The sequence below is a fragment of the Aquarana catesbeiana genome, linkage group LG03, assembly GCF_042186555.1.
Source record: "Aquarana catesbeiana isolate 2022-GZ linkage group LG03, ASM4218655v1, whole genome shotgun sequence".
In the NCBI taxonomy this organism is placed as follows: domain Eukaryota; kingdom Metazoa; phylum Chordata; class Amphibia; order Anura; family Ranidae; genus Aquarana; species Aquarana catesbeiana.
Window position 1 is genome coordinate 416,433,454 of NC_133326.1, and position 23,395 is coordinate 416,456,848.

The 23,395-nt window shown below is 45.4% G+C and overlaps 1 protein-coding gene across 3 annotated transcripts in view; it reads right to left on the reverse strand.

Moving 5' to 3' along the window:
* Positions 1 to 312: 312 nt before the first annotated feature.
* The window catches only part of KCNMB1 (potassium calcium-activated channel subfamily M regulatory beta subunit 1), a 164,401-nt gene continuing 141,318 nt past the window's right edge, over positions 313 to 23,395 (reverse strand). For all 3 annotated transcript variants that reach the window (XM_073620742.1, XM_073620741.1, XM_073620740.1), the window contains one exon: positions 313 to 1,157. In XM_073620742.1, coding sequence (XP_073476843.1) covers positions 861 to 1,157 — 297 coding nt within the window. In that variant the 3' untranslated portion in view covers positions 313 to 860. The remainder of the gene's footprint in view (positions 1,158 to 23,395) is intronic.

Genomic DNA, 23,395 nt, shown 5'->3' on the forward strand with positions numbered 1-23,395 from the left:
GAGCCATTACAAAAACAAGCCTTCATTTTTAATACAAATAGTGTAACTAGTGGTATGCTGAGTATTGAAAAAAAAAACAATTCCTAATACAGCAGGTGCTTTTCTAAGCATGGCTCCATTTATTCCAACAAATTCAGACACCAGTAGAATATTGGGTTTTGCAAGAAATTGTCAGTTTCTTGAACTTTATATGCAATAGTTTTTGTGAAAACAGACCATATTATTGGTATAAAATAGTGACACTAGTGTTTTTGCAAAAAAATTGCCAGCTTCCCTACTAAAACTCAACAAATGGAAATAAACACAAACTGATTTAGATGTGTAGTCCTTTAAAATTAGCAAACGTTCATTTATATACAACTAACATAAGTACCTGAATCTCATGTATGTGCCCCCAGTGTCTTCCAGGTATCTAGGACCTGGCAGGTACTAGTGGCCCATATGTATGCACAGTATGATTTCTGTCTGTGCACAGAAATGCTGGCAACTTCTGGAAGATTGCCACTATATCAGCACTTGTGCACACGTGGCCAGAATCCCGGAAGAGCTACAAACATAAAAAAATAAAAAGGTAAAAAAATTGTATAAAAAAATCTAAGGGGGGGAGGGGGTATAATAAAAACAAAGGTTGTTGGGGTGAGTTTAGTTCCACAAGATGTTACTAAATATGTGCAGAAGCTTATATTTGTCCATGTGTATTTAGTAAGAACTACTCAACATTAGCCACCTACTTACCATGACAATTACATTGTTTATACCATGTTTTTGTTTGCTCAGCATCCTCCTTTACTCATTTATATATAATTCAACTGTGCTTGTAAATTACAAAACAAAATATATTTTAGATACAAATAGCTGGTTTAGGTTTTAACAATCTCAAGTGCTTTGTTTGCTTGCAAAGAAATCATGGCAAAATATTGGCTGATTTTAACAATAACAACCACACAAAGTCCAACAGCAAACATCGATGTTGGCCAAAAAAAATATGAAATCATCTTCTGGGGTCCAAATTTTCTCATTAAAATAGTACTCTTATATTTTCCTTTTGGGTCAAAATAGCAAACAAAAGAAGATGATTTATTAAATTTCCTTTGAATTTCTTTTATATGCAATGTTACTTCTGTGTAGTTTTGCTTGCATTCAGGTATGTAGGAACACTGAAAAAAAAACATTACAGTTTATTATCTGTAATCTTTACAATATGTTTGAAATAAATACAAGAAATTGAAGTGTTAACAGTTGTAACAAACCATGTGCTTTCCTTGCCATAATATACACAAGAAATACAAAGGAGAAGTTATGGTTGCTATGCATAAACAACAAAAATGTTTACTTCCGCTAGTTTTATTAAACACTTTCCATAAAGCAGTATTAAACCCAAAAGCAAACATTTATTATATTACAGCTTATTAATTCTTAGATGTGATGGCTACATATTTTTTTTATTTTATAGACTTTTTCTTTATAGTCACCTGGTTATCTAGTCAGTAAGTCTGCTGTTTAACAGAACAAGGACTACTGCAAATGTAGCAATTAAGAGTGTGGAGACAGACCATTTACCACAGACAGGGGTGCTTACAAGGATCAGTTTTTACCCATTTATGTAAAACCTTTATCCCAAAAGAATAAAAAAAACTGTTGCTGTAACACCTTGTGTAAATGCAGATTAACAATGCTGCTATTCAAAGGTGCCCCTGTGCTCCTTTATCCAGAGTGGAGGTGTCTTACTAGTCAGATCACAAGGTGACAACAGAGGGAAAAAGCCTAAAAAAAAGAAAAAGAAAAATTAATGCGGCTACCACATCTAAGGATCGGTAAGCTGCAATGTATTACATTTTTGGTTTAGGATTTAAAGTGGTTGTAAAGGCAGAAGGTTTTTTGCTGCATTCTAAAAAAAACGTATGCATGCAGCCCCCCATGCAGCCCCCCAAAAATTTATCTGAGCTCAATCTTGACCCAACAATGTGCAAGAGAGCCAATGCTTTCTCGGCTCTCTCCCTCCTCATTGGCTTAGATACATCATTGGCTCCCCCTGCTGTCAATCACAGCCAGTCAGGCGGGAGCGGGGCCGAGCCCTGCTCTTTGTGTCTTATGGACAAGGAGATCGGGGCTTGGGAGTGAGCATGCACCAGTGTCCCCACAGCAAGTGGCTTGCTATGGGGGCACTCGGCGACGGGGAGGAGCTGGGGTGCCAGCAGGGGGAACAAAGAAGAGGAGGATCAAGGCTGCTCTGTCCAAAACCATTGCACAGAACAGGTAAGAATGACATGTTTGTTATTTTAATTAAAAAAAATAACAAAACTTTATAATCTGTTTAACCTCCCTGGCGGTTTTCCCGAGTGTGGCTCGGGGTTAAAATTCAGTACCATTAGCGGTAACCCCGAGCCACACTCGGGATCGCATTGCAGGATCCTGGGGCGGCATTACTTACCTTGTCCCTGGGATCCTGCGATGTCACCCGCAGTGTCTGAGGGCTCCGTCCTCCTCTGAAGCCTCTCCGTGCCAGGCTCCGTTCCCTGCGAGCGGCGCGACGCACGGGGGCGGAGCCTGGCGGCAAATTAAAAAAAAAGTAAAAATCATAACACATACAGTACTGTAATCTTACAGATTACAGTACTGTATGAAATGATTTCACATCACTTTTGTCCCCAGTGCTTTGGCCCATGCCCTGCATGCAGTTTTATATGATATATACTGTTCTTTCTGCCTGAAAACTGGAGATTGTCCATAGCAACCAAAAAGTGTCCCTTTACGTCAAAAGTGGCTTTAGACCATCTAGAAAACAGCGATAGTAAATTAGAACACTTGCAGAATTGAGCGATAGTGAATTGTGGGGAAATTTATTTTATTACTATTTTTTTTTTTAATTATTTATTTTTATTTATTATATTATAATTTATGTTTTTGTTTTTCAAACTTTATCATACCCGGGATATCTACTAGACTCTGGTTTGGACAGATTTAAGTGTGTTATTGTTAAGATTTACAGACCTACAATATAAAACGCCAAATTTCCATGCAAAATAATGATACCGCTTTCAGCACCTAAAATCCGAAATAATCATACCGCCAGGGAGGTTAATACCTCTTTAATTTTAAAGTGCTTACATTAATTTTATACACTTTATATATACTGTGATGTAATGAGATTTGCTCCCCAGTACTTTTCTAAATGTTACTAAATACGTTCCTAAATATTTATATTAAGAACTGAGCAAAATAATTATTTATTTAAAATATTTCACATTTTTCACTCAATTTGTAATTAACTTTTGGGTTAGTACTTAAAGTGTCATTAAACCCAAATAAAAAACTGTCAATACATGCTATATTACATAGTGTTCATACTCACGCATCCCCTAGAGCATTTGTTTCTGTAGACTGCAAAAATCCTGGTTGATCCTGCTGTTCATTGTCCCTCCCTCCTTGTGTGTGTTTCCCTGTTGCAGCCTGAGATTGTGTAGACCAGCTGTTGACATCTACTAATTATGCTCCACTTTCAGTTTCCACGCTAAGCTGTTCATTTGATCCTTATTATCTGTGCAGCCCATGTGACTATAGAGTCACACATGTAAGTGTATACACAATGGTAAATGACACTCCCCTTACTGCTCCTTCATTTCACAATATTGCTAAACACTATGGGGGGGGGGCATAGGATGGTGATTGATGGAGGCTTCATCTCCCTGTTAATCCCAGCACATATACATCATAGACACAGGCTGGAGGAAAGTGACACAGCCTGTGCTTGGAAGAACTTCCTCCAGATATCTTTACAGGGCAAACAACGTAAAAGCTATTGTCAGTCAACTTAAACTAAAAAAAAAAAAAAAAACTTACTTTGAAATAAAGATTTGTATGAAGCTTTAAATCACTTTGTTGTTATTAATTATTTACTTTCATTCTCTATTCTGAAAGCCTTCTTTATGTTTTGTGACCGGCACAGCACCAGTCACCACTGTACAGACACAGATTCATACATCAGCAGAGTACTAGAAACTCCTCCCTCAGATCTTTCCATGAGGACAGGAAAGACCTGGGAAATGCCATGTGAAAAGCAATGATTAAATAAGGAACAAAGATTTTTTTTTTTTATGTAGCACCCTGATGTCTAGGCAGGGTTGCTCCTAAATTTACCTGCCAGGTATCATTGCCTTGGCCAATTGTGAGGGATCAATCGATTTCACCCCAAGTCTGGAATTGCTGCACTTCTCTCTTCTGTCACTAGATGGCCAGGTATCTGGTGACATTAGATAAGACAAGAGCATTGCAAGGACAGATTAGGAATACACAAGGTATCTCAGCCAATGGGCAGGTACCCTTGGCCTGCTGGGAGAGCCTATTGATTTGGGTGAGGTGAGGTGATCAGTGCTCTTTGCCACCTGGACGGCTGTCTGGGTGGACGTGTGTTGTGCTGCCCAGGCTGCTAGGATGGAGATTGGGCCTATCCCGGGCACATCTGGCTGCTAGCTGTCTGAGGGCCTATCCAGAAGCAAGAGAGCAGCATAGGGTTGGGATTGCGGCTTGCAGTCCAACCAGAAGTGATGGTTCTGCCGGCTGAAGAACCTGTCATGGTCGGAAGTAGAGGGGAAGCTGTCGCCACTAAGGGGCCAACCACCTTGTTACCAGGGACCACAGTGAGTAGCTGAAGAAAGTACCGGAGAAGTATTCTCACCAACCGGGGATGGTGAAGAATCAGGAAACTTCAGCTGGTGCCAAGCCAGGGACCCTGCCATTGGGGTGATGCTTAAGGAGTATCTGGAGTGTAAAGCCAGGGACCCAGCGGGGAAGTGGGGGTGACGCTTGAGGAAGATACTAAAGAAAGAAGATTAGAAGAGCTCATGGGATTCAGTGGCAGTGAATCAGAAAATCTAGTGAGAGAGACTGGGAGCTCAGTGGGCTGAGAGTCTACAAGAAGTGACTATATAAAAGTAAAGGAGTTTGTTAGAATTTGTGTTAGGAACTGTTCTAAGACTGTTGCCATTGGAGACAGCGCTCCTACACATGCAGATGTGGGGTCTTGCTGGATGCCTTTCCTTGCATGGCTGTCAACCTGTAGAAGTCTCTGAGTCTGCTAACTGTCATTGCAACTTCCTAAGGGTGTCCTGGCCCTAAAACCTCTCTCCCACTGTTCTGTTCAAGAGAAAATAAATCTGTTTGCATTCAAGAAGTGTCTGGCACCCATGAATCTACCTTAAATTACACCCACTATGCCTTGTAACCCACTCTATGCAGATACAGAAGGATGTCAGCTGTCCCTGGCTCTGGAGGTTCTTTATTAGACTAAAGTAGGCCTGGGACTTTGCTACATTTAGATCAAATTGAATACAGTGCCATGATCTTTATCTGCTTCAGCCCCGGAAGATTTTACCCCCCTTCCTGACCAGAGCTTTTTTGCGATTCGGCACTGCGTCGCTTTAACTGACAATTGCGCGGTCGTGCGGCGTGTTTCCCAAACAAAACTGACGTCCTTTTTTCCCCAAATAGAGCTTTCTTTTGGTGGTATTTGATCGAATCTGCGATTTTATTTTTTTTGCACTATAAACAAAATAAGAGCGACAATTTAGAAAAAAACGCATTATTTTTTACATTTTGCTATAATAAATATCCCCCAAAAATATAAAAAAAAACATTTTTTTCCTCAGTTTAGGCTGATCGTATTCTTCTACATATTTTTGGTAAAAAAAAATTTAAAATCGCAATAAGCGTTTATTGATTGGTTTGCGCAAAAGTTATAGCGTTTACAAAATAGGGGATAGTTTTATGGCATTTTTATTAATAATTTTTTTTTTTTACTAGTAATGGCGGCGATCAGCGATTTTTATTGTGACTGCGACATTATGGCGGACAGGGAGCTGTGATCAGTGACACTTGTCACTAGGCAGAACGGAGAGATTTTGTTTACATCATTTGCCCAGCCGTGCCATTCTGCCGACGCACATCGGCGTGCGCCGGTCAGGAAGGGGTTGCACATAAATAGAAGATATGATGGCATTTAGATTTTGTGGGGGAGATTTACTAAAACTGGTGCACGCAGAACCTGGTGCCATTGTGCATAGTAACCAATAGGAATGAGTCGAACACCCCCCTGTTTGGTTCGCACCAGAACTTGCGAACAGGCAAAAAATTTGTTCGAACACGCGAACACCGTTAAAGTCTATGGGACACGAACATGAATAATCAAAAGTGATAATTTTTGAAAGGCTCATATGCAAGTTATTGTCATAAAAAAAGTGTTTGGGGACCTGGGTCCTGCCCCAGGGGACATGGATCAATGCAAAAAACGGCTGTTTTTTCGGGAGCAGTGATTTTAATAATGCTTAAAGTGAAACAATAAAAGTGTAATATTCCTTTAAATTTCGTACCTATGGGTGGTGTCTATAGTATGCCTGTAAAGGGGCGCATATTTCCCGTGTTTAGAACAGTCTGACAGCAAAATTACATTTCAAAGGAAAAAAAGTCATTTAAAACTACTCGCGGCTATTAATGAATTGCCGGTCCGACAATACACATAAAAGTTCATTGATAAAAATGGCATGGGAACCCCGAACCAAAATTTTAAAAAAAAATTACGTGGGGGTCCCCCTAAATTCCACACCAGGCCCTTCAGGTCTGGTATGGATTTTAAGGGGAACCCCACGTCAAAATTAAAAAAAAAAAAAAGGCGTGGGGTCCCCCTAAAAATCCATACCAGACCCTTATCCGAGCATGCAACCTGGCAGGCTGCAGGAAAAGAGGGGGGACAAGAGAGCGCCCCCCCTCCTGAACCATACCAGGCCACAAGTCCTCAACATTGGGAGGGTGCTTTGGGGTAGCCCCCCAAAACACCTTGTCCCCATGTTGATGGGGACAAGGGCCTCATCCCCACAACCCTTGGCCGGTGGTTGTGGGGGTCTGCGGGTGGGGGGCTTATCGGAATCTGGAAGCCCCCTTTAACAAGGGGACCCCCAGATCCTGGCCCTCCCCCCTGTGTGAAATGGTAAGGGTGTACAAAAGTACCCCTACCATTTCACTAAAAAACTGTCAAAAATTTTAAAAATGACGAGACAGTTTTTGACAATTCCTTTATTTAAATGCTTCTTCTTTCTTCTATCTTCTTTCTTCTATCTTCCTTCGGTTTCTTCCTCCATCTTCTTCTGGTTCTTCTGGTTCTTCTGGTTCTTCCTCCGGTGTTCTCGTCCGGCATCTTCCTCCGCTGCGTCGCCGTCTTCTTCCCTTCTTCTCCTCAGGCCGCTCTGCATCCATGATGGCATGGAGAGAGGCTCCCGCTGTGTGACGCTTCTCCTCTTCTGACGGTTCTTAAATAACGGGGGCGGGACCACCCGGTGACCCCGCCCCCTCTGACGCATGGGGATAGAGGAGAAGGAAGAGAAGCGTCACACAGCGGGAGCCTCCCTCCATGCCATCATGGATGCGGAGCGGCCCGAAAAGAAGATGAAGAGAGAAGCATCACACAGCGGGAGCCTCCCTCCATGCCATCATGGACGCGGAGCGGCTCGAGGAGAAGAAGGGAAGAAGACGCCAACGCCGCAGAGGAAGATGCCGGGCGAGAACACCGGAGGAAGAACCAGAAGAACCAGAAGAAACCGAAGGAAGATAGAAGAAAGAAGAAAGAAGAAAGAAGATAGAAGAAAGAAGAAGCATTTAAATAAACTGTCTCTTGTCATTTTTAACATTTTTGACACTTTCTTAGTGAAATGGTAGGGGTACTTTTGTACCCCCTTACCATTTCACACAGGGGGGAGGGCCGGGATCTGGGGGTCTCCTTGTTAAAGGGGGCTTCCAGATTCCGTTAAGCCCCCCGCCCGCAGACCCCCACAACCACCGGCCAAGGGTTGTGAGGATGAGGCCCTTGTCCTCATCAACATGGGGACAAGGTGTTTTGGGGGGCTACCCCAAAGCACCCTCCCAATGTTGAGGGCATGTGGCCTAGTACGGTTCAGGAGGGGGGGCACTCTCTCGTCCCCCCCTCTTTTCCTGCGGCATGCCAGGCTGCGTGCTCGGATAAGGGTCTGGTATGGATCTTTGGGGGGACCCCACGCCGTTTTGTTTTTTTATTTTGGCGCGGGGTTCCCCTTAAAATCCATACCAGACCTGAAGGGTCTGGTATAGATTTTGAGGGGGACCCCACGCCATTTTAAAAAAAAATTTTGGCTAGGTTCCCCTTAATATCCATACCAGACCTGAAGGGCCTGGTATGGAATTTAGGGTGACCCCCCCCACGTCATTTTTTTTTTTTTAATTTTGGTTCGGGGTTCCCCTGTGGGGAATTCCCATGCCGTTTTTATCAATGAACTTTTATGTGTATTGTCGGACCAGCAATTCATTAATAGCCACAAGTAGTTTAAATGACTTTTTTTCCTTTGAAATGTCATTTTGCTGTCAGACTGTTCTAAACACGGGAAACGTGCGCCCCTTTACAGGCATACTATAGACACCCCCCAGGTATTTAAAGGGATATTACACTTTTATTGTTTCACTTTAAGCATTATTAAAATCACTGCTCCCGAAAAAACGTCCGTTTTTAAAACTTTTTTTTGCATTGATCCATGTCCCCTGGGGCAGGACCCAGGACCCCAAACACTTTTTATGACAATACCATGAATATAAGCCTTTAAAATTAGCACTTTTGATTTCTCCCATAGACTTTTAAAGGGTGTTCCGTGGCATTCGAATTTGCCGCGAACACCCCAAATTGTTCGCTGTTCGGCGAACTGGCGAACAGCCGATGTTCGAGTCGAACATGAGTTCGACTCGAACTCGAAGCTCATCCCTATTAACCAGTTTCTAACTTCAGCTTATTCAATTAGGTTTTTGCAATAAAACCTGTAAGTTAATTGACTACCATGTACAGCTGCACCAGATTCTGTGTGCTCCAGTTTTAGTAAATCTCCCCCTATATGTTCAGTATCACTTTAACCACTTCCCAACCGGCCTATAGCAAAATGACGGCCGGGTGGTGGTTGAGTTATACTGAATGGACGTCATATGACGTTTTTCAGGATAACTGTCGGCATACGCCCGTGGGGGTGCGCAGCGATCGGTGGTTCGGCGTGTCAGTCTGACACACCGCTACACCGATTTGAGTAAAGAGCCTCTGACAGACTCTTTACCATGTGATCAGCCGTGTCCAATCACAATGTAAACAGGAAGAGACGTTTATCGGCTTTTCCTCACTCGCGTCTGACAGACATGAGTAGAGGAGAGCTGATCGGTGACTCTCCTGACAGGGGGGTCTGTGCTGATTGTTAATCCGTGCAGCCCACCCCCCCCATGGATGCCCGCCCAGCACCACCAGGGATGCTGCCAGGACCACCAAGGATGGCCACCACACAGGACCACCAGGTATGCCACCCTAGACCACCAGGGATATGCCAATCAGTGCCCAGGCAGCTGCCAATCAATGTCCATTAAAAATGCCTGCCAGTGCCATCAGTGATGCCTATCAGTGCAATATATCAGTGCCAGTCATCAATGCCCATCAGTGCCCAGCAGTGCCGCCTATCAGTGCCACCCATAAGTACCCATCAGTGCAGCCTTTCAGTGCCTAATGTCACCTATCAGCGGCCGCCTATCAATGCCCATCAGTGCTGCGTATCAGTACCACCCATCAGTGCCACCTATTAGTGCCCAGTGCCGCCTATCAATGCCCATCGTCACTGCCCATAAGTGCCACCTCATCAGTGCCGCCTTATCAGTGACCATCAGTGCAGCTTATCAGTGCCCATCAGTGAAGGCGAAAACGTACTTTTTTACAAAATTGTATAACAGAAATGAAGAAAAACTTTTTCTTCTTTTCAAAATTTTTGGTCTTTTTAACAAAAAAAAAACAAAAATCGCAGAGGTGAGCAAATACCACCAAAAGAAAGCTCTATATGTGGGAACAAGATGATAAAAATTGTTTGGGTACAGTGTAGCATGACCGCTCAATTGTCAGACTGGGAGAAAATAAAAATAACCAAGCTCATAATATGCCAGTGGTGGAAAGCATCCAGCTTGTGTTTATGAAGCCCGTCACTCTCCTCTCTTTTGTATCATTATAGCCTTGATAGCCCTCCTCTCTTGTGTCTTTTCAGCCTGTCACACTCCTCTTTTTTTATCACTGCTGCCTTTCACCATCCTCTCTCCAGTCTCTGCAGCCTGTCACCCTAATCCAGTGATGATGAACCCGAGTGCCCAAACTGCAACACAAAACCAACTTATTTATTTCAATGTGCCAACACTGCAATTAGTGAGAGAGGGGGGCTGAAAGAGGGGGAGACATAGTTACAAATAGTTACATAGTTAATCAGGTTGAAAAAAAGACAAGTCCATCTAGCTCAACCAATTAAAAAAAAAAAACACAACCATACAATCCCATATACACAATCCTATACCCACAGTTGATCCAGAGGAAGGCGAAAAACCCCAGCAAAGCAAGATCCAATTTGCTACAGCAGGCGGAAAAATTCCTTCCTGATCCCCCGAGAGGCAATCGCATATTCCCTGGATCAACTTTACCTATAAATGTACCCAGTTATATTATGTACACCTAGGAAAGAATCTAGGTGCCCGGGCCCCCCTTTTGAACTGATGTGGACACCAGGCCCGGTAGAGGCCTGGGCTGTGTAACTGGACTAAGATCTGAGAATGAATAGGTCAGGATATGGAAACCTTTGCATCTTCTCTGCACTCTGCTGACCTGATTAAGTCTGTGCTGTTTGTTCAATTTTAGGGCACCTTTATTCTTGCTGGGAGGCAAAATTCATAAGGCTACAATTTTAAAGCAATTGGGGAGACCAAAATGAAACCTGTTGAGGGCTGTGGCTCGGCGCATGGAACTGTAGGACGTGTTCCTGTGCAGCTCCCGGTCCTTTAGGCTCCACAGGACCTTTTACTGGCAGCTATCACCTCTAAACCCCGCAAATGGGGGAAGCCCCAGCTCTAGGATGCTAAGAAGTCCAGAGGGGGACACTTTTTCACCCTATCCTCAGCCGCAGCACAACACAGGCCAAAATCCAAGATGGCGCTGGCACCTCCTTCCCCATCACGTTCCAAGTCCTCAGCCTACAGGCAGGGAAGCTCCAGCAGCCGCCCCTCATCCCCTGGGGGATCTGACAGGCTCACAAGCTGCAAAAACACAGCCTTTCACAGCCTTTGCTCTGCTCTGGTGAGGGATGGGATATGGAGTCTCACATTAGATCCCTGCATTCTTATATAAAGTCCCTACCTACCAAAGAAGACTTTGAGCACTGTGTGAAGCGCATAGAGAAGACATACAGACAGGAGATCACCGAGCGCAAGAAGGATTTGGGGGTCCGCATGGAAGATATCGAGAGCACCACGGATGGTCTGTGAAATGCTCTGCAATCTCACGAGGAGACCCTGAACACACACAGTTTTGCAGCAGCGTATGTACCAACAATGCAACGAGCCCTAAAACCACTCACGCAACTACTTCAAGACTGATGGACCAAACACCAACGGAGATTCCCTTTCTAACTTCGAGTTGACCACGAGGGCAAAACTGCGCTGTTCTGTACGTTGGGTGACTTGCTAAACTTTCTTAGCACACTTGAATTGCCTCAGGTTTCTGTATTAAATTGGAAGAAGAAGCATTCCAGATCTTCATCACAAAGATCCCCCGATTACTGATTTCTGCACAAGATGCTTCTGTCTTTTTGCCCTATTCTTCTGCGGACAGGTTTTTCCTGCCCTTCTGAGGATCTTTAGCCTCAGGTTAGCTGACCCTGACTATCCGGCGCCCAAAACTGTTTTACCTGTTTTTCTTTTACCATCCAGTTATAATCCTGAATGCCCTGGACACTTTATTTTTTACCTTTTTTTCCTGTTGTGCTTTATAGGTTATAATGGACTATTTGAAGCTCTGGAGGCACACTGGGGGGAACTTAATTCTACGCTTCTGGGGGCGTGGCTACACATGGCATGCAGTAAGACGTGCTGGGGCTAGCTCCGCTGACCATCCTGCACAATCCTGAGCATAACATCGCCATCCTTCCCAGCATGGACCCAGGACATCTCGCATCAGCTGCTGCGGTCACCAATCACCATCACATCACAATGCATCACCAATGGCAACTCACACTTCTTTGAGAATCCTGTGTCCGCATTGCACTGGCTTGACAGAGAGGAGGGACACCTAGCACAGCAACCACCTTAGCATCACCAAGATGCCATCAGCTCCCTACATTCTTCTTCAAGGTGCTTTTGATGTTAACCAGCGGGGACAGCTCTCGCAGCTTATCTTCCCCAAGTTGCACAAAGTTATTGTTCTAACTGTGTTATGGTTCTACAGCACAAACTGGTTTCTAGCCCCAAGGCTGCTATTGTGCCCCCACAAGATGGTTCTGAGCGGACCCTTTCGTCTGTGTTTTTGGGGTGTTACTTGGTTTTTATTCGGGCCCAGTTGGCCACAAACTGCACTAATTCAGACTTCATCCATGCGAAAATCTCTCTTTCCCCTTGAAACCTTTCTCTCCGCAGGTGGGACATTTGCTGTTCCTGACACTGCTGGTCATGCTCCAAGCATCCAATAGATGGCGTAAGAACTCTATCCCTGACCGTTTGGTACAGCTATCGTGCTCAAGCACCTTTTACATATACCTCTGCCTAAGGTTTACCATGTTTATTGTAGTACCTATATTTCATGGAGGAGGGGGGTCCGCAGGCTTCTTCTCCTCATCTAACACTACGCAAAATGTCAAATACCGTAGCTAAGGACTTATTACTCCTGTCATGGAATATAAGAGGCATGGGGGATAAAATTAAGAGAAATGCAATATTTAAGTATTTTAGCAGACTGCAGCTCCACCTGGTGTGTCTCCAGGAGACACATCTGCAACCTGACTCTGTCCATCTGCTGCCCTCCCGCAAATTCCCAACACAATTCCACTCTACACACTCTTCTTATTCTAGAGGGGTCAGTGTGATGATCTCAGCCTCTGTTTTTATTTGAATGCATTCAACAGCGGATTGACAGAGAGGGTAAATTTGTCTTCTTACTGTGCCTTTGCCTCTTTGCTTACAGAACTGGGACTCCATGATGTGTGGCAGGTGAGGCATGCTGCGGACCAATGCTATTCCTGCTACTCAGCCACACATGGTGGACTCTCTCATATTGACCTGGAGCTGGGTAATGGGATGCTTATGCAACGGGTGCGGGACTTGGCTTATGAACCACGTCTCCTGTCTGACCACTGCCCATTCTGGGTATGGCTAGATGCAACCGCCTCATTGGGCCGACCACTGTGGAGAGGGAACCCTTTTTGGCTGACATTATTCCTGCTCTCAGACGGCATCCCGGGTACATTGAGGGAGTTCTTGACATTTAATAAAACACTCTGCCAGTGCAGCAGTGATGAGAGACTCAAGGCATTTTTGAGGGGCTGCCTTATTCGGGAAATCAGGGGCATTAAGAACCGCTCCAGGGAATGGGAGGATAGAGTACAGAATGAGATGCAGAGCAGGTAACAGGTGCTGATTACTGACCCCTCCCAGTCCAATCATGAGACTTGGACTCAGGCTCAATCTTTGTATAACTTTGTTATAATGTCTGCAGCAGAGGAATGGTGATACTTTCTCCAACAGAGCTATTTTGAGGAAGGGGGAAAACACTGGGCATGTCCTGGCACTGGTGGCCAGAGAACAATGGGACCCCTCTATTATTACAGCTATAGGATCTACAACAGGGCAAATACACACTCTTAATCCTGACATATTGAATGATTTCCACCAGTTTTACAATGATCTCTATGCCTCTAAAGCTAGGTATGCTCCATCTGATTTAATGTGGTTCTTACAGGCTCGTCCCTTTCCTCAACTATCTGATGCTGAGAGGGACACATTGAACTCTCCAATCACCCTGGAGGAACTAGCGGAAGCATTGGAGGAGGCCCCACACCATAAATCCCCGGGCTCGGATGCCTTTCTGGCTGAGGTGTACTCACGTTAGGGTGAAGTCCTTCTATCACCTCTGCTGTAGGCCCTATCTGAAGCTGCTGAGACAGGTTACTTACCTGATAGTATGCAGGAGGCCATTACAGTGGTACTTCCCAAGCCAGGTAAGGATAGACTTCTGCCGGATTCATACCGTCCGATTTCTTTGTTGAACTCGGACATTAAGCTACTGGCACAATTTCTGGCCACCAGACTTTCTAAGGTGATAGGTAGGCTAATTCATAAAGACCAGTCTGGGTTCATTCCCACCCGTTCCACGGCCGATAACATACGGCGATTGTTCATCAATCTGCAGATACCAGTGGATGATCCTGGAGGGAGGGCCATTCTATCGCTGGACGCCGCAAAGGCTTTTGTGGAGCGTGGAGTGGCCCTACCTGCTGGAGATCCTGGCAAGGTTTGGTTTGGGAAGTCATTTTATAGAGTGGGTGAAGGTTCTATATTCAAAACCCAGAGCTAGACTCCGTATTAACAATAATAGGATTTTTATAACAGCTTACCTGTAAAATCCTTTTCTTCGAATACATCACAGGACACAGAGCCACAGTAATAACTGTATGGGTTACATGGCACCTTCAGGTGATGGACACACCCTAAACAGGAAGTTCAATTCCCCATATAACCCCTCCCCTTACTGGGAGTACCTCAGTTTTGTAGAAAAGCAATACACGTGTAACCAGAAAGAGGGGAGGGACCTCTTTGTCCTGTGATGTACTCCAAGAAAAGGATTTTACAGGTAAGCGGTTATAAAAATCCTATTTTCTTTATCGTACATCACGGGACACAGAGCCATAGTAATAACTGTATGGGATGTCCCAGAGCAATGCCACCTGAGGGGAGGGGACACAAACAAAAGTAGGGTGCGATCAGACCTGAGGACCTATACTGCTGCCTGCAGCACACCACGCCCAAAGGCGATTCCTCATGCATTCTTACATCCACTTGATAGAATCTGGTGAATGTATGGACTGAAGACCAGGTTTCGCTTTGCAGATTTGAGCCATGGAGGCTTGGTGATGCACTGCCCACGAAGCACTAACAGCCCTGGTGGAGTGCGGTTTGACCTGAAAAGGTGGAACCACCTTCTTCAAGCCATGAGCTTGAATGATTACCTGCCAAATCAATTTGGCAATAGTGGATTTTGATGCTGCCTGTCCTTTCCTAGGACCTTCAGGCAACACAAACAAAACATCTGTCTTTCGAATCTGAGCAGTCGTCTTTAAATAGATCTTGACTGCTATTACTACATCCAAAGAGTGTAGTGACTTTCTTTCCTTAGAACAGGGTTCTGGAAAAAATGAAGGTAAAACAATATCCTGGTTTAGGTGAAAACCTGAAACCACCTTTGGCAGAAAGCTAGGATGAGGACGCAATACTACTCTATCCTTGTGAACGATTAAATATGGCTCTTTACAAGAAAGAGCCGCCAACTCTGATACCCTTCTTACAGAAGAAATGGCTACAAGCAAAACTAGATTCCTTGTCAAAAGGACCAAAGGAATATGTCACAACGGCTCAAAAGGCTGTTTCAGGGGTGCCCTATCCGGTGGATTAAGCCACGTTACCCCCTGTATAAAGCTTTGGATCAAAGAATGCGAAGCAAGCGGACGTTGAAACAATACTGATAAGGCAGTGACCTGGCCCTTGATAGTACTCAAGGCCAGTTTCATTTCTAGCCCCATTTGCAGAAAGGCAAGAATTCTACCTATGACATACTTCCTAGGTTGCCAAACCCTGGATTCACACCAAGAAACATATGCTTTCCAGACTCTATAATAAATGACTCTGGAAGCTGGCTACCTTGCATTAAACAAGGTAGGTATCACTGAGCCTAAAAGCCCACAATTCCTTAGAATGTGGGTTTCAATAGCCAAACCGTTAAATTTAGCTTTGTAAAGTAGGATGGAACACAGGTCCCTGCAATAGCAGGTCTGGACGTGGTGGTAGGGTCCAAGGGGCCCTTTCCACCATCTTTGCTATTTCTGCATACCAAGATCTTCTGGGCCACAAGAACTACCGACTTCCCGCTTGATCCTGCAAAGAAGTCGAGGTAGCAGCAGAATAGGAGGGAATGCATAAATCAGTGAGAGCTGATCCCACGGGGTGACCAACGCATCTGTTCCGCATGCGAGTGGATCGCTTGTTCTTGACACAACGTTGTCAACTTTGTTGTTGAACCTGGATGCAAACAGATCTACACCCGGGATCCCCCATCTTTGGCATATAGCCAGGAAGACATCGGGGTGAAGGGACCATTCCCCCGGGAACAACTGCTGGTCTGCCTGCCAGTTCTCTACCCCTGGAATCATGGGCATCCGCAGAACTTTTTTCACGGGGGGGGCATCATTTTAAGGTCACCCATGCTCCACACCTTTTCGACAATGTCATTATCACGGTCAGGGACTGTGACCATAGTACAGATATACCCAGATACATTACACCCCCATACACACAGATACAATACACCCAGATACATTACACACAGATACATTACACCCCCATACACACAGACTACACCCAGTTACATTACACCCCCATACACACAGACTACACCCAGATACATTACACCCCCATACACACAGATTACACCCAGATACATTACACCCCCATACACACAGATTACACCCGGATACATTACACCCCATACACACAGATTATACCCGGATACATTACACCCCCATACACACAGATTACACCCGGATACATTACATCCCCTGTACATTACACACACAATCATTAGTATGGAGAACTCCCCTCCAATCAATTTCTATATTGCAAGCTTCAAATGACATTAGCGAGAATTAAATGGATTACTAACCCCAGAAAAGGCAGATGAAAGGCTCCAACAGCTGTACATGCCAAGCAGCTCAGATAAAGCTAGAGCCCCATGCAGTGGGTGTTCTTGGGGCCCCTATCTATAAGGGAGCACTGGGCCTCTCACACATGTCCAGGCAGAGCACACACAGCTGGCAGTCCGAGCTGTGGAGGAGAGGAGGGGAGAGAAATCAGTGATCTGGTCAGGCTGAGCATTAGCAGACGCTGTCCAGGCATCAGGTGCAAGGTAACAAGCAAGCTGTGGGAGAGCTTTGTATTTCCTGCCTGTGGCCACACTGCCTCCCCTCAGCTCAGGGGCTGCAAACATTATCACTCCCTGACACTCCATGTTGTGTATGTGACTCCCGGCCCTGGGACATGCAGTGCGGCGCCCCCCAACTGATTGTGTGCACTCTCTTATAGGTAGCACCAGCCCTGCCTGGGGGGGCACTTGACCCCCTTGCCCCTACCTGCGGACGCCCATGCCTGGAATGAAGATTGCCGAAATGCATGGCACATGTTTTTCTGCCTAGGTTAGGATATGATTTACCTCTCCCTGGGCTGCCTGACTTCTGGTGCCCCCTTGGTGATTGATATAAGCCACTGCTGTGGCATTGTCGGATTGAATCCTGACAGGAGAATTCTGCAACCTGAATGTCCAGGCTCTTAGGGCTAGATGCGCTGCCCAAATTTCTAGAATGGTGAAGGGCAAGGTGCTTTCGGTTCTGGACCATTTCCGTTGGACAGACGCTTCTTCCGGGACTGCTCCCCAACCTGAAAGGCTGGCATCGGTTGTTACCACCTTCCAGGTAACTGGTAAGGAGGATTTCCCTTTCTGCAGATTCTCGGATATCCTCCACCAACTGAGGCTCTGGCACACTTTTGGCGACAAACGCATTGGAAAATCTAGTGCCTGAATCTTCTTGTTCCAGGCCGATAGGATACTGTTTTGCAGCAGTCTCAAATGAAACTGAGCATAGGGAACTGCTTCAAATGAAGCCACCATCTTTCCCAACAATCTCATACAAAAGCAAATGGGAGGACCCTTCTTTGCCCTGACCCATTTGACCAGCTCCTTTATGGTGCTCATCTTTGCCTGGGGTAAAAAGACCTTCTTCTGGGCTGTATCTATGACCAGACCCAAGTACTCTAATCTTCTTACTGGCTTAAAAGAAGATTTCTCTAGGTTGATGACCCAACCTAGGTGTTCCAGGTAGTTGACTGTGGTGACCACGCTTTGGTCCAAGCAGACTACCGACCGGTCTATTAAGAGCAGGTCGTCCAGGTATGCTATTATTGTTATACCTTAAGTCCTTACATCTGGCCAGGGGAAGTGCCAGAAGTTTTGTAAACACCCGAGGTACAGTAGCTAGACCGAAAGGCATGGCTACAAACTGAAAATTTAGTCCTTCTACTTCGAAACGCAGATACTTCTGGCGAGAGGGGAAAATAGGTACTTGCAGGTATGCATCCTTGATGTCGATTGATGCCAGAAGCTCTCCCCCTTGTAGGATGGAGACTACTGATCGGATTGATTCCATGCGAAAAGTGCAAATCTTCAGGAACCGGTTTAGATCTTTGAGATCTAGAATGGGTCCGACATCCCCATTTGGTTTTGGCACCGTGAAAAGGTTTGAATAAAACCCTGACCCCTGCTCTTCCACAGGAACCACCTTGATCACCTTTTGCGACAAAAGTCTGTCTAACGCTAGAAAAAGAGACTTCTTTTTCTCTGGATATTTGGGGACATTTGACCTGAGGAAACGAGGAGACGGGAATTCTCAGAACTCTAGTTTGTACCCTAGAGCTACTGTGGAGACCACCCATCTGTCCCGAAATTCTTCCTGCCAGACCTTTGAGAACTGCATAAGTCTTCCCCTCACTCGAGTGAGCAGGGGTACCCCTCCATAAACAGGCTTTAGTGTTCTGTCTTGCGGGTTTCCTCCCCAGGACTTCTTTTGTCCCTGGGGTTGACCCTGAGGTTTACCTCTTGAACCTGACGGTGGAGGCCGTCGCAACTGCCTGGAGGCTGATGCCCCTGGCATTGGAGAAAGAGCCTGTTTAAATGAGTATATATAAACAGGGAGTTTGGGACTTTAAATGAAGCAATTTGAAATGCGGAGGATTAAAATTGTAATTTTATTAGTATTAGTAAGTATATAGTAAAGGAATTTCATGTGTATATACAGACATACATATATAATTGGCACAAAATTATAGGCATATTAGGTGGAAAGGTACAAGCAGTAGAATACATAATTACACTGGATAGATCATGGTCAGAGTAATGTTAGTATAAAATAACATATAGCCTATAGGTGCCAGGGATGGCATATCCGGTAACTGATAATAAAATTGCATAGCAAAATGATATAGTCATGATATTAATAAATTAATGATATCAAGGTAACAATGGATAGAGTTCTGACATCAATTGTAGCTTGACGCGTTTCGTGGATGATTTTGTCCACTCATCAGGAGCTGATGCATAGTAATCCTGTAGAATATATACGCATAGTCAACCTCAATCCGTATAGAGAGGAATAAAACAAAAAATGCTGGAAAAATTTTGGCCAGACAAGCACTTACCAACCCTGACACTGAGCGTGGCGCATGGCAGATGGCATGGAGTGGGCCGGGGACAACAAACTGTTTAAATGAGGGTCGTTTACTCTTTTTCTTAACTGGCAAAAGGATATTTTCCCACTTGGTATTTTTTGGATATATTTGTCGAAATCCTCCCCAAATAGCTTTTCACCACGAAAAGGAAAAGCAGCCAGGAGCTCTTTGCATGGCACTTTCGGCTGACCAACTTTTTAACCATAAGATTCTACGCATATGTGCCAACCCAAGTGTAAGACGAGAGGTTTGAAGAATAGAATCTCTGATTGCGTCAATTGCAAAGCACAAAGCTGCTGGCAGCTCAGCTAATTCCTGGGCCTGCTGTTCAGGGAACACCTTGAGTACCTGTTTCAAATGGTCTCTCAAGTTCTGAGATACCCCAATTGCCGCCACTGTAGGTTGAGCCATTGAACCTGCCAGGGAGAAAAATTTTTTTTAACAGGAATTCCAATTTTTAATCAGTTAGAGCCCTAAGCATTTGCACATTGTCAACCGGACAAGTCAAACTTTTATTCACAGAGATTCACAAAGTGCTTATCTGGGTGATTCCACTCAGAATACATAAGCTGTTCTAGCAATGAAAGGACAGGAAAGGCACGCAAGGCTTGTGGAGGCTTTAGTGAACCCAAACAGGAAGTGGGCTTTTCAACCAACTCTGTTAAGGGTAGCTTAAATGTGACGCAGACCATTTCAGTAAGAGAATGCACCAGCAACTTCTCAGCTTGTGAAGCTGAAGAAGGTCCTTCCCCACTTAATTCCTCGGAAGAGGAATCATCAGCCTGCTCACGGTCCCTTGAGGGGGATTCATCTTCCCCCTCCCACAGTTCCTCCGTTTGAGGAACCTGGGTGCTAGAAGGGGACCTAATGCGTTTTTTTCCACTCTGTTAAGACGTGATTAAAGCCACTAATCTTTTGTCTAAACCACTCATATCTGATGAGAAAACCTGCTCAGTTATATAGACAGGGCCTGAAGTGTCGGAAGCAATTGCAGCCCACGATGACCCTGATGGCTCACTCTGACCAGCCTCCTTAGATTGGGATGGTGTTGCAGAGGGAGGGTCCTTAGGACCTGAGGGCGACCCCTTTGTGTCCTTGGTCTTTGTGGCATTTGACCCACCTCCTCTGGTCATAGTGCTGAGCACAAACACAGAGGTACCACCAAAAAAATGCACCCACTGCTGAGCAATAGTCCAGCAACTGTCACTGTTAAGCCTGATGCTTAAAGTAAATGTGCCTGGGAATGCCTTTGTCACCCACTTACATGCCACCCATCCGCTATGTGTCCCTCCTAGCTGTATGCACCTGAAAAAGGCGCATTTTATAGCTATGCAGCCCACGATGTGGACGCTAAATCGTGCCAACGCTGCTAAGCCCCGCCCCCTTCCTCCGACCACCCAGCACGCCCCCCTCCCTCATCTATTTTAAAATAGAACGTTTTAATAGAACGCATGAGTGGGTTCCGATCCTGACTGGACCGCATGGAGGAGGACTGGGGTGGAGGAGAGCAGCCAAAGGGAACCGCCGTAATGGCGGCGGGAGCGGCGCGGCACACCGCCGTCTAATGCCATGCTCCCTCTGCCTGGAGGAAAGCTATCCAGGTGGCGGGACATTCCTAGGAGAAGAAAACTCCCCTTTCCCACGACTTTACCTGGAGCCTGGGCCACAGGAAGCGTGCAGCTTGAGACACAGAGGTGAGACTGACAAGCATGGAACAGGTACGTGCTCTTGACAGCCCCCCAGTGGTGACTATAGGCATAGCAACCTTTACTTTAAAGGAGAAAACCCACAAGAATTTGAAAAATTCCTTAGGAATCTCTTATACCTTATCCAGCTGCAGGGTTCTGTGGTAACAGACCCAATCTTCACCTCTGACGGTGGGTTCCGTTAGAAAACCTTCAAGGCCTGGGGCCCCCTTTTTAATTGGGGGATCCACAGCCCTGGGCCTGTAAAAAGCACCCCGCCAGGAATATGGATGAAAAAAACAAATACTGGATCCCAGGGTCCAGCTCTCTAAAAAGAGAAGTGTTACAGGTAAAACCTTGTTTCTTCGGACAAGAGGCCCGGGTACAATTCAATTCGGCCTGGAAGAGACACTTTGAATGGATCCGGTTGCATGGCTTGCCTCAGTAAGGAATATTCCAGCGGAGCTCAGCACAGCACATCTTTACTCCTGACCAACACCTAAGACATTGGTGAAAAAACTGAGGTACTCCCGGTAAGGGGAGGGGTTATGTCAGGGAATTTAGTAGGCCAGACTGTGTGGACTGCACAGAGGAAACCAGAAATGCATGTAAAGTGAATAATAATGGTGTTTATTTAAATAGGTGATAAGTAAATAAATATAAACACTGCAAAACCAACCACAGACCCACCAACAAATAGTATATACAAATAAATGGAGATACCGGAATCGTAAACAAAAGCCAGGCCGAGGTCATACACAGGGAGGTCAGCAAATGGGTAAGGACGGGAAACCAACAGGACAGGGAGAGGATGGATGGATAGGCTGGAGAGCAGGGATCCAAGGAAAGCAGGAAACAGGAGGGACAAGTCCAGGATGGGCTTAGGATAGGGATCAGATCAGATCAGGTGCCATATAACCCATACAGTTATTACTGTGGCTCTGTGTCCCGTGATGCACGATAAAGAAAATATTTCCCTATCTTTTACTCTGCACAGGGGCACCCCTCAGGGATGCCCATTATCCCCATTGCTGTTCACTCTGGCAGTAGAGCCTCTAGCCATTTTGATCAGCAACACGCCTGAGGTCGTGGGGTTCTGTAGAGGATAAGATATCCCTCCATGCGGATGACACACTTATTTACCTGGGAGATACGGCTGCCTCAATGCAAACAGTGATGGGGATTAAAACTGACTTTGGTGAGTTCACGGGCTTTACCATAAATTGGTCCAAAGACAAGTGTGTCTTGCCTACAGTCAAGAATGGTGGTGGGAGTGCCATGGTCTGGGGCTGCATGAATGCTGTCGGCACTGGGGAGCTACAGTTCATTGAGGGAACCATGAATGCCAACATGTACTGTGACATACTGAAGCAGAGCATGACCCCCTCCCTTCGGAGACTGGGCAGTATTCCAAAACGATAACGACCCCAAACACACCTCCACGACCACTGCCTTGCTAAAGAAGCTGAGGGTAAAGGTAAGACTGGCCAAGCATGTCTCCAGACCTAAACCCTATTGAGCATCTGTGGGGCATCCTCAAACGGAAGGTGGAGGAGTGCAAGGTCTCTAACATCCACCAGCTCCATGATGTCATCATGGAGGAGTGGAAGAGGACTCTAGTGGCAACCTGTGAAGCTCTGGTGAACTCTATGCCCAAGAGGGTTAAGGCAGAGCTGGAAAATAATGGTGGTCACACAAAATATTGACACTTTGAGCCCAATTTGGACATTTTCACTAAGGGGTGTACTCACTTTTGTTGCCAGCGGTTTAGACATTAGATGGCTGTGTGTTGAGTTATTTTGAGAAGACATCAAATTTACACTGTTATGCAGGCTGTACACTCACTACTTTAAATTGTAGCAAAGTGTCATTTCTTCAGTGTTGTCACATGAAAAGATATAATAAAATATTTTTTTAAAAACGTGAGGGCTGTACTCACTTTTGTGAGATACTGTAAGCCCTGACCCGCAATTAGATACTTCCTCGGGCTGCTCCGTTCACTCATTTGCCTTTCTAAAACACTTTCGTAAATCCTTGCATGCCCATCACTTGGTCGACTGCTGGAGGGTGCTACATCCCATAGTGAAGGACTACAGTTACTATTCGGCTGATCATGATGTGTACACCCGGATAGACTTTCTGTTGATTGATCTGTCTTCCCTTGAGTCCCTCTTTGCTGCATCTATTGGTTCCCTTACAATTTCAGATCATGCATCCTTTCTGCTCTCATCTCAGGACCCCTTCTCTGCTGTCCTCATCCCAGGGGACCCTCCCTGTCCTCATCCCAAGGGTCCCTTCCTGTCCTCATCCCAGGTGTCCCC